The sequence below is a fragment of the Ursus arctos genome, unplaced genomic scaffold (genome assembly GCF_023065955.2).
Source record: "Ursus arctos isolate Adak ecotype North America unplaced genomic scaffold, UrsArc2.0 scaffold_18, whole genome shotgun sequence".
Lineage (NCBI taxonomy): Eukaryota > Metazoa > Chordata > Mammalia > Carnivora > Ursidae > Ursus > Ursus arctos.
Genome location: NW_026622852.1, coordinates 14,986,999 through 14,999,716, shown reverse-complemented (window position 1 = coordinate 14,999,716; position 12,718 = coordinate 14,986,999). Strand labels below are relative to the sequence as shown.

The window sequence follows — 12,718 nt, the reverse complement described above, 5'->3', positions numbered from 1 at the left end:
CCTGAGGTGAGAGTAAGAATCAGATCCTTAAGGGACTGAGCCCCCCAGGCGCCCCTATTGTTCCAATTTTACTGAAACTACTGAACACTCGTTAGGCTCGTAATTGCTGAACGGAGCACGGGTAACCCGCTGATTCTGTCTCTCTGGTGAAACTTCCAACAAAATACCAATGACTTGGAGTAGTTCCTTCAGTCTGCGTCCTTCTGTGAGGCATCTCAGTGTGGTCATCTGCCTGGTGTTCAGAATGCGGGGGCCGAGGCCCAGGCTGTGACGTCAGGGAGAAACAGCCTTCTTGCCTCTCCTTAGTCATGCTATTGCATTTTCAATTTCAGTAACCACACCGAGAAGATCTGCATGACTTAATCTGTCCACAGTGCTTTACTGGACACACCCCGACTTGCTGCGCCTGCCTCCTCTTCTACGTCATCGTGAGGATCATACGAAAGGAAGTGAAAGAAAGGCCAAGGGGCTGCACCGGTTTTCTCTATCACTTTCAAGACATCCGTTTTTCTGTTTCTCATTTCAACTTTCCTAGAGAGCCAAACATGACAGTGGTGAGTGGGGGAGGGGGCAAGACAGATGTTCCGTCTGAACGTCACAGAAGTGAAAAGAGTGGCCTCTCTGCTGAGGAAATGCCAGAGTGTGCGTTAGCAAAATTGGATGCGGCAACACTGGGGAGGGTCAGCTCTGGCAGAGGGCGAGCATGAAGGCTGCACCGATTTACCCCAAGTCAGGAAAGTGGCTGCCTCGACCAGAGGCTCACACGAGACCAGCTCCTGGGGCCCCGGGCAGCCCTCAGCTTGGCAAGACCAGCCACCTGAGTTTTCTTTCATTCAATCCACATGTGCTCAGCGGTGAGGAGAGATGAGAGGAGTCACACCAACCAGCTCACAAGAGGCTGGCGACCAGCACCCCAGCTGCTCACCCTCCGTGGAAGGAGAGAGGATACTCGCCCTGCCTGAGCGCTCGACCTACTTGAGAAATCCACTCAGGCCAGGAAGCTTGCCTTGATACACCTAATATTAAGGCCAAGGGAACGGAATGATCCTGAATGATCTGCTCTTCCTCTGGATAAGAACAGTGATGATGACGTTTTATGATGATAACACTAAAGCTGATTGCAGGCTAACTCTTCTGAGATCCTTGAAATCCGTAACTCTATCTTCTCAACATCTCCGTTTGGATGCGGCGTATTTATACAGCTGTTTGGAGAGAAGTCGAAACCCAGAGGAGTGAATTATTCTGAAGGTACCGAGGTCGAACGTTAAGGAGTTGTGAGATAATGGCTTGTCTGGAAGCACCTGTTAGAAAGTGCGATGGATAGAAATGGACAGAGGATTGAAGAGCCAGAAGAGGAAATGGCATGAAATCGGTCGGGAGGGGAGGGTGAGGGATCAAGGATTCCAGATTCCACTTCAGAGGCCAGAGGGTTGTCGTCTCTTGTTGTGTGTGGTCCCAGGGGGTGTGGTGTGAGTCAACTGAACGACTGACTTGAAGTTCTAAGGAAAAGTTGACAGAATCCCTTCTAAATACTCATAAGGCACTAGACTTTTCTGCCAGTTGAAACAGAAGTTTGCAGCTGGCACTGGAGTAACCTTACTTCCTTCCGCTACCCCGCCGGCTGGTGTCGTGTCGGTGTCACCCCTGCTGGGGACACTGCTATGGGCCACGTCCGCATAGGAGACCTCTGTGCTCCCAGCGTCCACTTGAATTGTCTCAGTTTCGGGAAGAAAAATAAGACTTACGGACCATATATAAATCATTCCTTGGTGAAAGACGCAATGCTAGGTGTCTTTAAAGTGCACGAGGTCAGGTAATATTCACAATATTCTGCCATAATCGTTCAATCTGTTTTTACTCCTGAATTTTACTCAACTCACTCTTACTCTATGGATTCCCATGATCCATGTATTTTCATCTGATTTTGACCAATGTGTTTTCTTTGCTCTGGATATTAAGAAAGAGAATGCCTGACCCAGTTTCCCATTGTTGAAGAACGTCTGTCAGTCTTTATGTGCATGAGAATTTTGTTATTTGGGGATCCACCAAAGATTATGGTATTCCTAAATGTGGAAACATTGCCAGTGAGTAGCAGAAAAGAATTCTTATCGTATCCAACTCTTTAGAAAACTAAATGTGGCGTAGAGCTGCTGTAGTAAACAGGGTCCCGATGAGGAGTTAAGGAACCTATTTAATAAAGCCAATAATCAAAGGAACCGTTATTTTATCAATAGGAATAGATAATTTGATGAAGGATTGAATGAGTTATCTATTCCTGCCCAGTGAGTTCTTAAAGCTGAACAGTTCACCGATAATGCAAGGTAGTAAGAATCAGGACAGGATACACCGTTGAACGTAGTTAAGTCACGATTCGGTCTGAATACAATATTAAAGACATTAACATGATTTGCCAGAACATCAGTTCCATGGATGACCCAGGAAGAAGGCAATGACATGAAAGGGCAAATTATGCACACAAAAACCCACCCACATTATCCCAGATCCCATGCTGTATTCTTCTCCACTTCAGAGGTGCTGACTTCTCTTATTCCTGCTCCCACCTGCTCCATGGCGGTCTCTGCTTCTGCGTTCCACCAGACCGACTCTCAGGAAAGGCAGCAAAGGCATCTATTCTGACTTAGCAGGCAGTTGCAATCCACATCTTCCAGGAATACACTGATGCTCCCCAAAGCACATTCATTTCCTTAGATACGCTCATCAGCATCCTCTCTTGTGACCTGTGTACTGTATGGCCAGAAGTCCACTGTCTCTCCTGTGGCTCTTCTGTCCCCTCCCTTTCACGGTTGGAGAGCCTCAGAATCAAGTTTATGTCTGTTTCTCACACTACACGGTCTCCCCGCAGGACCACCTCTGTTTCTGGCTTTCCCTGCTAGATATGGACCTCAGCCGTGGTGTTTCTTGTCAAATGCCGGCTCACCTCACCCCTGACACTGGACATTTGTGCCTCCACGTCTACCAGTCCCCTGTCAAGGGATCCACCGCTTTCATGTGTACTGGCTGACCTTCTCCGTTCTAGCTGCAGGTGAGAGAATTTACTTCCTTCCCTTCTTCATTATAACACTAAGTATGCTGATTGTTTATAAATTCCTATGCCTACAACCACCAACGATATAGATACCTGGAACTGTATTTATTTTGTCCTAAAGCCTAAGGGCTATGAACAAGTTGCCTTAGCGGACTTCCGTTGGTATTTCCGATGTTAATGTAGTATGATAGGTAAATGCATTCTGCCGTCCGATTTCCAATGGAGTTGCACAATTGGACTTGGTGTTACCCTTTCAAAAAACTCCCATAAAAAGTTCAATAAGAAAAAATTGATGAGCTGGTTAAATATCAAAAATAGATTTTATTATATTCTGCAATGTAAAGGTGCACATAATATCTGAATAAAATAATCTGAATCTTAAAAGTATTTACATACATAAATATTTAAATAGATAAATAAACATGAGCATGGTCATCCGGAAGCAACTACTGCTTGTGGGGTTGACATGTTCTAGAAACACTGGAAAAATCGACTCTGTTCATGTCACCAGGACAGCAGAAATGAGAGTCTTTGACACGGCCCACTCGGTCGGGAAAGTGTGATATTCTCAGTCAGAGAGATTCATTTCCGTGTTGAAATGGGTCTCATTTCTTGCGCCTTAGTCCTTCTTGCAAGATCGTTGAAGAAAACAAGGAGCTCGTGATTTCTGCTCTGACAGTCTCCCAGGCACAAGGGCTGTATTGCTTCTCTTGCAGGTAGAGGGAGATTCTTTGGAAGTAGTTCCTCAGGATGGAGTCCACATTCATGCCGGGAGTCTCTCCCACTCGCGCCGCCTGCATGGGACAGGCTTCCAGGACGCTCAGCTGCTCAGAAAGTCCCGAGCAGAATTCCTCTAGGAGGGTCGTGTTCCAAGCAGCAGATGAGGCCTCTGTGCAGAAGACGTGGAAGATCTTCTGGTTCATCACATAAACGACCGAGAAGGGTTGAGCCTTCTGCAACTGCTTACCATCAACCACCTCCTTGGGGAAGGCAAAGTCACGTGTGTACCCGTCACAAGAGCTAGCAGACATTCTCTTCATTTGTCCCAGGAGCGTCAAGGCCCTCCAGGCAAACAGGCCATGGTTCTGAGGCAGGTCACAGCCCAGAGAGCAGAGGGAGTTGCCGCTGAGCACCACCAGGGCCACCAAGAAGGAGAAGGGCAGGGCCATTGGGGATCCTGCAGAGGCTGCTGGCCTGGCTGGGGTGGGCAAGTCTGGGAACCGTGGCTCTAGGTTCTCTGAGCATCTTGCATTGTGCGTGTGCCTTAAGTAGGGGACTTAGGAGTTTTCAATTTCTGAACGTTTCCCTTACTTTCTACTTCTCTTTTTGCTTTCCTTAGGCACTTTCTACTTGGGTTTAGAGCATGGGTTTCTCAACCATGTATTATTTTTTCATCATTGTGTCTTGTCTCCAGAGTCTTTCTGGATGCTTTTAATTCAACCTTCCAAGAAAACTTAAGAGCATGGATACACAATTTATATAGAGAGAGAGTTGTGCATTGTATTTCTATCTGTACTTTATAGATTCAAGGAAAGTGTCAAGTTTATCCAATTCAGGGTTAAGATCGACTAAACACTTTAAGCTAAAACTTCAATTTTAAAGCTATTGATGCTGAAGTAATAAGGAAATTTGATAAGTGACTTATAACTTCTTTACAGATATAAGTTATAACATAGAAAGTACATATGCAAAGTAACAACTTCTGAAAAGACAGAACGATTTCAGTGGACGTAAACATTTAAAATCATTCCAAATCACTAGAATCACGTGAAAACTTAAATGATTTACTTAACATCTGGTTTCAGTGTACTGAATTTCAGTGTTGCCTCCTAGGACAAAATCATTTTTCACTTCACCTGCTACTAGACACTCTTGAAGGTATTGTCAAAATATTTTTTCTGTGTAGTACTAGACAATTACTGATGTGTTGGACAAGTTTTGTAGAACTAAAGAGTAAAATATAATTGGTATTTTATTGCCAAAGCCCACATCACATCAAAGCTCTGACAAGCAACCACCACAAGACAGCCAATGGCAGCTCAAAAGTAAGCAAGGATCACCTCTCCAGGTAAGACATTGAGATCCAGGAAATGATGGAGAGAAACTCTTTCAATCCTAAGTGATTGGTCTTATTCCTGGTTTGTCGCAAGGATCTTGCAGACAGTTTGTGTGTCATCCAAGCATTCTATGTCATTGTTTCTTGTATAAGACCCAAGAAAACCCAATGAGAGACGATAAATACTAAGGTTGTGTTAGACCGCTCCAAGGCTGTGCCACGGCCCCTAGCAGGTGGCCTGGTTCTCGTCTGGGACGTGGACGGGTGAAGATTGTGTTCTGCCAGGCACACCTCACTCACAAGGTAGTTACCACCTCTAGGAACATTTTTCCTCTGGAGTGGCTGAGTGTCTTCCACCCGGGCTCTCCGGGACTCACTCCCTAAGGGCGGGCTCACCATGTCCTGAGGACTTTAGGTTCCCCAACTGTGCAGGGGCTGGTTTCCTTGTGAGCAAAGCCATTACTGCCGCTAGATCCTTGCCCTCACCCCTGGAGTGTTTGTGCGGGGACGCGAGCTCTCGGTGCTGACCTCCTCCTCCTCTCCTGACCAGGCATCAAAAGTGTCAGCAGCCCTCAGATGCTGAGGGTGAACGATTGTGTTGTCGACCTAGAGGAAAGACCCAATTGGAATCGTTTCACCTTGAGTTTGGGAATGTGTTTATTTTGTCACGACAGCTCTTACTTTTCCATTTTTTCATTTTTTTTAGTAGGCTCCACACACAGGGTGGAGCCCAACGTGGGGCTTGAACTCACAGTCTGAGATCAAGGCCTGAGGTGAGAGTAAGAATCAGATCCTTAAGGGACTGAGCCCCCCAGGCGCCCCTATTGTTCCAATTTTACTGAAACTACTGAACACTCGTTAGGCTCGTAATTGCTGAGCGGGGCACGGGGAACCCGCTGATTCTGTCTCTCTGGTGAAACTTCCAACAAAAAACCAATGACTTGGAGTAGTTCCTTCAGTCTGCGTCCTTCTGTGAGGCATCTCAGTGTGGTCATCTGCCTGGTGTTCAGAATGCGGGGGCCGAGGCCCAGGCTGTGACGTCAGGGAGAAACAGCCTTCTTGCCTCTCCTTAGTCATGCTATTGCATTTTCAATTTCAGTAACCACACCAAGAAGATCTGCATGACTTAATCTGTCCACAGTGCTTCACTGGACACACCCCGACTTGCTGCGCCTGCCTCCTGTTCTACGTCATCGCGAGGATCATACGAAAGGAAGTGAAAGAAAGGCCAAGGGGCTGCACCGGTTTTCTCTATCACTTTCAAGACATCCGTTTTTCTGTTTCTCATTTCAACTTTCCTAGAGAGCCAAACATGACAGTGGTGTGTGGGGGAGGGGGCAAGACAGATGTTCCGTCTGAACGTCACAGAAGTGAAAAGAGTGGCCTCTCTGCTGAGGAAATGCCAGAGTGTGCGTTAGCAAAATTGGATGCGGCAACACTGGGGAGGGTCAGCTCTGGCAGAGGGGGAGCATGAAGGCTGCACCGATTTACCCCAAGTCAGGAAAGTGGCTGCCTCGGCCAGAGGCTCACACGAGACCAGCTCCTGGGGCCCCGGGCAGCCCTCAGCTTGGCAAGACCAGCCACCTGAGTTTTCTTTCATTCAATCCACATGTGCTCAGCGGTGAGGAGAGATGAGAGGAGTCACACCAACCAGCTCACAAGAGGCTGGCGACCAGCACCCCAGCTGCTCACCCTCCGTGGAAGGAGAGAGGATACTCGCCCTGCCTGAGCGCTCGACCTACTTGAGAAATCCACTCAGGCCAGGAAGCTTGCCTTGATACATCTAATATTAAGGCCAAGGGAACGGAATGATCCTGAATGATCTGCTCTTCCTCTGGATAAGAACAGTGATGATGACGTTTTATGATGATAACACTAAAGCTGATTGCAGGCTAACTCTTCTGAGATCCTTGAAATCCGTAACTCTATCTTCTCAACATCTCCGTTTGGATCAGGCGTATTTATACACCTGTTTGGAGAGAAGTCGAAACCCAGAGGAGTGAATTATTCTGAAGGTACCGAGGTCGAACGTTAAGGAGTTGTGAGATAATGGCTTGTCTGGAAGCACCTGTTAGAAAGTGGGATGGATGGAAATGGACAGTGGATTGAAGAGCCAGGAGAGGAAATGGCATGAAATCGGTCGGGAGGGGAGTGTGAGGGATCAAGGATTCCAGATTCCACTTCAGAGGCCAGAGGGTTGTCGTCTCTTGTTGTGTGTGGTCCCAGGGGGTGTGGTGTGAGTCAACTGAACGACTGACTTGAAGTTCTAAGGAAAAGTTGACAGAATCCCTTCTAAATACTCATAAGGCACTAGACTTTTCTGCCAGTTGAAACAGAAGTTTGCAGCTGGCACTGGAGTAACCTTACTTCCTTCCGCTACCCCGTCGGCTGGTGTCGTGTCGGTGTCACCCCTGCTGGGGACACTGCTATGGGCCACGTCCGCATAGGAGACGTCTGTGCTCCCAGCATCCACTTGAATTGTCTCAGTCTCGGGAAGAAAAATAAGACTTACGGACCATATATAAATCATTCCTTGGTGAAAGACGCAATGCTAGGTGTCTTTAAAGTGCACGAGGTCAGGTAATATTCACAATATTCTGCCATATCGTTCAATCTGTTTTTACTCCTGAATTTTACTCAACCCACTCTTACTCTATGGATTCCCATGATCCATGTATTTTCATCTGATTTTGACCAATGTGTTTTCTTTGCTCTGGATATTAAGAAAGAGAATGCCTGACCCAGTTTCCCACGCTCATTGTTGAAGAACGTCTGTCAGTCTTTATGTGCATGAGAATTTTGTTATTTGGGGATCCACCAAAGATTATGGTATTCCTAAATGTGGAAACATTGCCAGTGAGTAGCAGAAAAGAATTCTTATCGTATCCGACTCTTTAGAAAACGAAATGTGGCGTAGAGCTGCTGTAGTAAACAGGGTCCCGATGAGGAGTTAAGGAACCTATTTAATAAAGCCAATAATCAAAGGAACCGTTATTTTATCAATAGGAATAGATAATTGGATGAAGGATTCAATGAGTTATCTATTCCTGCCCAGTGAGTTCTTAAAGCTGAACAGTTCACCGATAATGCAAGGTAGTAAGAATCAGGACAGGATACACCGTTGAACGTAGTTAAGTCACGATTCGGTCTGAATACAATATTAAAGACATTAACATGATTTGCCAGAACATCAGTTCCATGGATGACCCAGGAAGAAGGCAATGACATGAAAGGGCAAATTATGCACACAAAAACCCACCCACATTATTCCCAGATCCCATGCTGTATTCTTCTCCACTTCAGAGGTGCTGACTTCTCTTATTCCTGCTCCCACCTGCTCCATGGCGGTCTCTGCTTCTGCGTTCCACCAGACCGACTCTCAGGAAAGGCAGCAAAGGCATCTATTCTGACTTAGCAGGCAGTTGCAATCCACATCTTCCAGGAATCCACTGATGCTCCCCAAAGCACATTTATTTCCTTAGATACGCTCATCAGCATCCTCTCTTGTGACCCGTGTACTGTATGGCCAGAAGTCCACTGTCTCCCCTGTGGCTCTTCTGTCCCCTCCCTTTCACGGTTGGAGAGCCTCAGAATCAAGTTTATGTCTGTTTCTCACACTACACGGTCTCCCCGCAGGACCACCTCTGTCTCTGGCTTTCCCTGCTAGATATGGACCTCAGCCGTGGTGTTTCTTGTCAAATGCCGGCTCACCTCTCCCCTGACACTGGACATTTGTGCCTCCACGTCTACCAGTCCCCTGTCGAGGGATCCACCGCTTTCATGTGTACTGGCTGACCTTCTCTGTTCTAGCTGCAGGTGAGAGAATTTACTTCCTTCCCTTCTTCATTATAACACTAAGTATGCTGATTGTTTATAAATTCCTATGCCTACAACCACCAACGATATAGATACCTGGAACTGTATTTATTTTGTCCTAAAGCCTAAGGGCTATGAGCAAGTTGCCTTAGCGGACGTCCGTTGGTATTTCCGATGTTAATGTAGTATGATAGGTAAATGCATTCTGCCGTCCGATTTCCAATGGAGTTGCACAATTGGACTTGGTGTTACCCTTTCAAAAAACTCCCATAAAAAGTTCAATAAGAAAAAATTGATGAGCTGGTTAAATATCAAAAATAGATTTTATTATATTCTGCAATGTAAAGGTGCACATAATATCTGAATAAAATAATCTGAATCTTAAAAGTATTTACATACATAAATATTTAAATAGATAAATAAACATGAGCATGGTCATCCGGAAGCAACTACTGCTTGTGGGGTTGACATGTTCTAGAAACACTGGAAAAATCGACTCTGTTCATGTCACCAGGACAGCAGAAATGAGAGTCTTTGACACGGCCCACTCGGTCGGGAAAGTGTGATATTCTCAGTCAGAGAGATTCATTTCCGTGTTGAAATGGGTCTCATTTCTTGCGCCTTAGTCCTTCTTGCAAGATCGTTGAAGAAAACAAGGAGCTCGTGATTTCTGCTCTGACAGTCTCCCAGGCACAAGGGCTGTATTGCTTCGCTTGCAGGTAGAGGGAGATTCTTTGGAAGTAGTTCCTCAGGATGGAGTCCACATTCATGCCGGGAGTCTCTCCCAATCCCGCCGCCTGCATGGGACAGGCTTCCAGGACGCTCAGCTGCTCAGAAAGTCCCGAGCAGAATTCCTCTAGGAGGGTCGTGTTCCAAGCAGCAGATGAGGCCTCTGTGCAGAAGACGTGGAAGATCTTCTGGTTCATCACATAAACGACCGAGAAGGCTTGAGCCTTCTGCAACTGCTTACCATCAACCACCTCCTTGGGGAAGGCAAAGTCACGTGTGTACCCGTCACAAGAGCTAGCAGACATTCTCTTCATTTGTCCCAGGAGCGTCAAGGCCCTCCAGGCAAACAGGCCATGGTTCTGAGGCAGGTCACAGCCCAGAGAGCAGAGGGAGTTGCCGCTGAGCACCACCAGGGCCACCAAGAAGGAGAAGGGCAGGGCCATTGGGGATCCTGCAGAGGCTGCTGGCCTGGCTGGGGTGGGCAAGTCTGGGAACCGTGGCTCTAGGTTCTCTGAGCATCTTGCCTTGTGCGTGTGCCTTAAGTAGGGGACTTAGGAGTTTTCAATTTCTGAACGTTTCCCTTACTTTCTACTTCTCTTTTTGCTTTCCTTAGGCACTTTCTACTTGGGTTTAGAGCATGGGTTTCTCAACCATGTATTATTTTTTCATCATTGTGTCTTGTCTCCAGAGTCTTTCTGGATGCTTTTAATTCAACCTTCCAAGAAAACTTAAGAGCATGGATACACAATTTATATAGAGAGAGAGTTGTGCATTGTATTTCTATCTGTGCTTTATAGATTCAAGGAAAGTGTCAAGTTTATCCAATTCAGGGTTAAGATCGACTAAACACTTTAAGCTAAAACTTCAATTTTAAAGCTATTGATGCTGAAGTAATAAGGAAATTTGATAAGTGACTTATAACTTCTTTACAGATATAAGTTGTAACATAGGAAGTACATATGCAAAGTAACAACTTCTGAAAAGACAGAACGATTTCAGTGGACTTAAACATTTAAAATCATTCCAAATCACTAGAATCACGTGAAAACTTAAATGATTTACTTAACATCTGGTTTTAGTGTACTGAATTTCAGTGTTGCCTCCTAGGACAAAATCATTTTTCACTTCACCTGCTACTAGACACTCTTGAAGGTATTGTCAAAATATTTTTTCTGTGTAGCACTAGACAATTACTGATGTGTTGGACAAGTTTTGTAGAACTAAAGAGTAAAATATAATTGGTATTTTATTGCCAAAGCCCACATCACATCAAAGCTCTGACAAGCAACCACCACAAGACAGCCAATGGCAGCTCAAAAGTAAGCAAGGATCACCTCTCCAGGTAAGACATTGAGATCCAGGAAGTGATGGAGAGAAACTCTGTCAATCCTAAGTGATTGGTCTTATTCCTGGTTTGTCGCAAGGATCTTGCAGACAGTTTGTGTGTCATCCAAGAATTCTATGTCATTGTTTCTTGTATAAGACCCAAGAAAACCCAATGAGAGACGATAAATAAGGTTGTGTTAGACCGCTCCAAGGCTGTGCCACGGCCCCTAGCAGGTGGCCTGGTTCTCGTCTGGGACGTGGACGGGTGAAGATTCTGTTCTGCCAGGCACACCTCACTCACAAGGTAGTTACCACCTCTAGGAACATTTTTCCTCTGGAGTGACTGAGTGTCTTCCACCCGAGCTCTCCGGGACTCACTCCCTGAGGGCGGGCTCACCATGTCCTGAGGACAGTTCCCCAACTGTGCAGGGGCTGGTTTCCTTGTGAGCAAAGCCATTACTGCCGCTAGGTCCTTGCCCTCGCCCCTGGAGTGTTTGTGCGGGGACGCGAGCTCTCGGTGCTGACCTCCTCCTCCTCTCCTGACCAGGCATCAAAAGTGTCAGCAGCCCTCAGATGCTGAGGGTGAACGATTGTGTTGTCGACCTAGAGGAAAGACCCAATTGGAATCGTTTCACCTTGAGTTTGGGAATGTGTTTATTTTGTCACGACAGCTCTTACTTTTCCATTTTTTTCATTTTTTTTAGTAGGCTCCACACACAGGGTGGAGCCCAACGTGGGGCTTGAACTCACAGTCTGAGATCAAGGCCTGAGGTGAGAGTAAGAATCAGATCCTTAAGGGACTGAGCCCCCCAGGCGCCCCTATTGTTCCAATTTTACTGAAACTACTGAACACTCGTTAGGCTCGTAATTGCTGAGCGGGGCACGGGGAACCCGCTGATTCTGTCTCTCTGGTGAAACTTCCAACAAAAAACCAATGACTTGGAGTAGTTCCTTCAGTCTGCGTCCTTCTGTGAGGCATCTCAGTGTGGTCATCTGCCTGGTGTTCAGAATGCGGGGGCCGAGGCCCAGGCTGTGACGTCAGGGAGAAACAGCCTTCTTGCCTCTCCTTAGTCATGCTATTGCATTTTCAATTTCAGTAACCACACCAAGAAGATCTGCATGACTTAATCTGTCCACAGTGCTTTACTGGACACACCCCGACTTGCTGTGCCTGCCTCCTGTTCTACGTCATCGCGAGGATCATACGAAAGGAAGTGAAAGAAAGGCCAAGGGGCTGCACCGGTTTTCTCTATCACTTTCAAAACATCCGTTTCTCTGTTTCTCATTTCAACTTTCCTAGAGAGCCAAACATGACAGTGGTGTGTGGGGGAGGGGGCAAGACAGATGTTCCGTCTGAACGTCACAGAAGTGAAAAGAGTGGCCTCTCTGCTGAGGAAATGCCAGAGTGTGCGTTAGCAAAATTGGATGCGGCAACACTGGGGAGGGTCAGCTCTGGCAGAGGGGGAGCATGAAGGCTGCACCGATTTACCCCAAGTCAGGAAAGTGGCTGCCTCGGCCAGAGGCTCACACGAGACCAGCTCCTGGGGCCCCGGGCAGCCCTCAGCTTGGCAAGACCAGCCACCTGAGTTTTCTTTCATTCAATCCACATGTGCTCAGCGGTGAGGAGAGATGAGAGGAGTCACACCAACCAGCTCACAAGAGGCTGGCGACCAGCACCCCAGCTGCTCACCCTCCGTGGAAGGAGAGAGGATACTCGCCCTGCCTGAGCGCTCGACCTACTTGAG

The 12,718-nt window shown here is 46.8% G+C and overlaps 2 protein-coding genes across 2 annotated transcripts; both read right to left on the bottom strand.

Annotated features, from left to right (window-relative positions):
• Window positions 1-3,651: 3,651 nt before the first annotated feature.
• On the bottom strand, window positions 3,652-4,215 carry LOC125283248 (interferon alpha-1/2-like). The gene has a single exon (XM_048223258.1). It carries the CDS (start codon window positions 4,213-4,215, stop codon window positions 3,652-3,654), a length of 564 nt encoding a protein of 187 aa, XP_048079215.1.
• Window positions 4,216-9,526: 5,311 nt separating this feature from the next.
• On the bottom strand, window positions 9,527-10,090 carry LOC125283244 (interferon alpha-1/2-like). Its single transcript, XM_048223252.1, has one exon. It carries the CDS (start codon window positions 10,088-10,090, stop codon window positions 9,527-9,529), a length of 564 nt encoding a protein of 187 aa, XP_048079209.1.
• Between the last annotated feature and the right edge of the window lie 2,628 nt (window positions 10,091-12,718).

Excerpts from the sequence above, each read along its gene's own strand:
- LOC125283248 (XM_048223258.1), bottom strand. The coding sequence starts at position 4,215 with ATGGCCCTGCCCTTCTCCTTCTTGGTGGCCCTGGTGGTGCTCAGCGGC.
- LOC125283244 (XM_048223252.1), bottom strand. The coding sequence starts at position 10,090 with ATGGCCCTGCCCTTCTCCTTCTTGGTGGCCCTGGTGGTGCTCAGCGGC.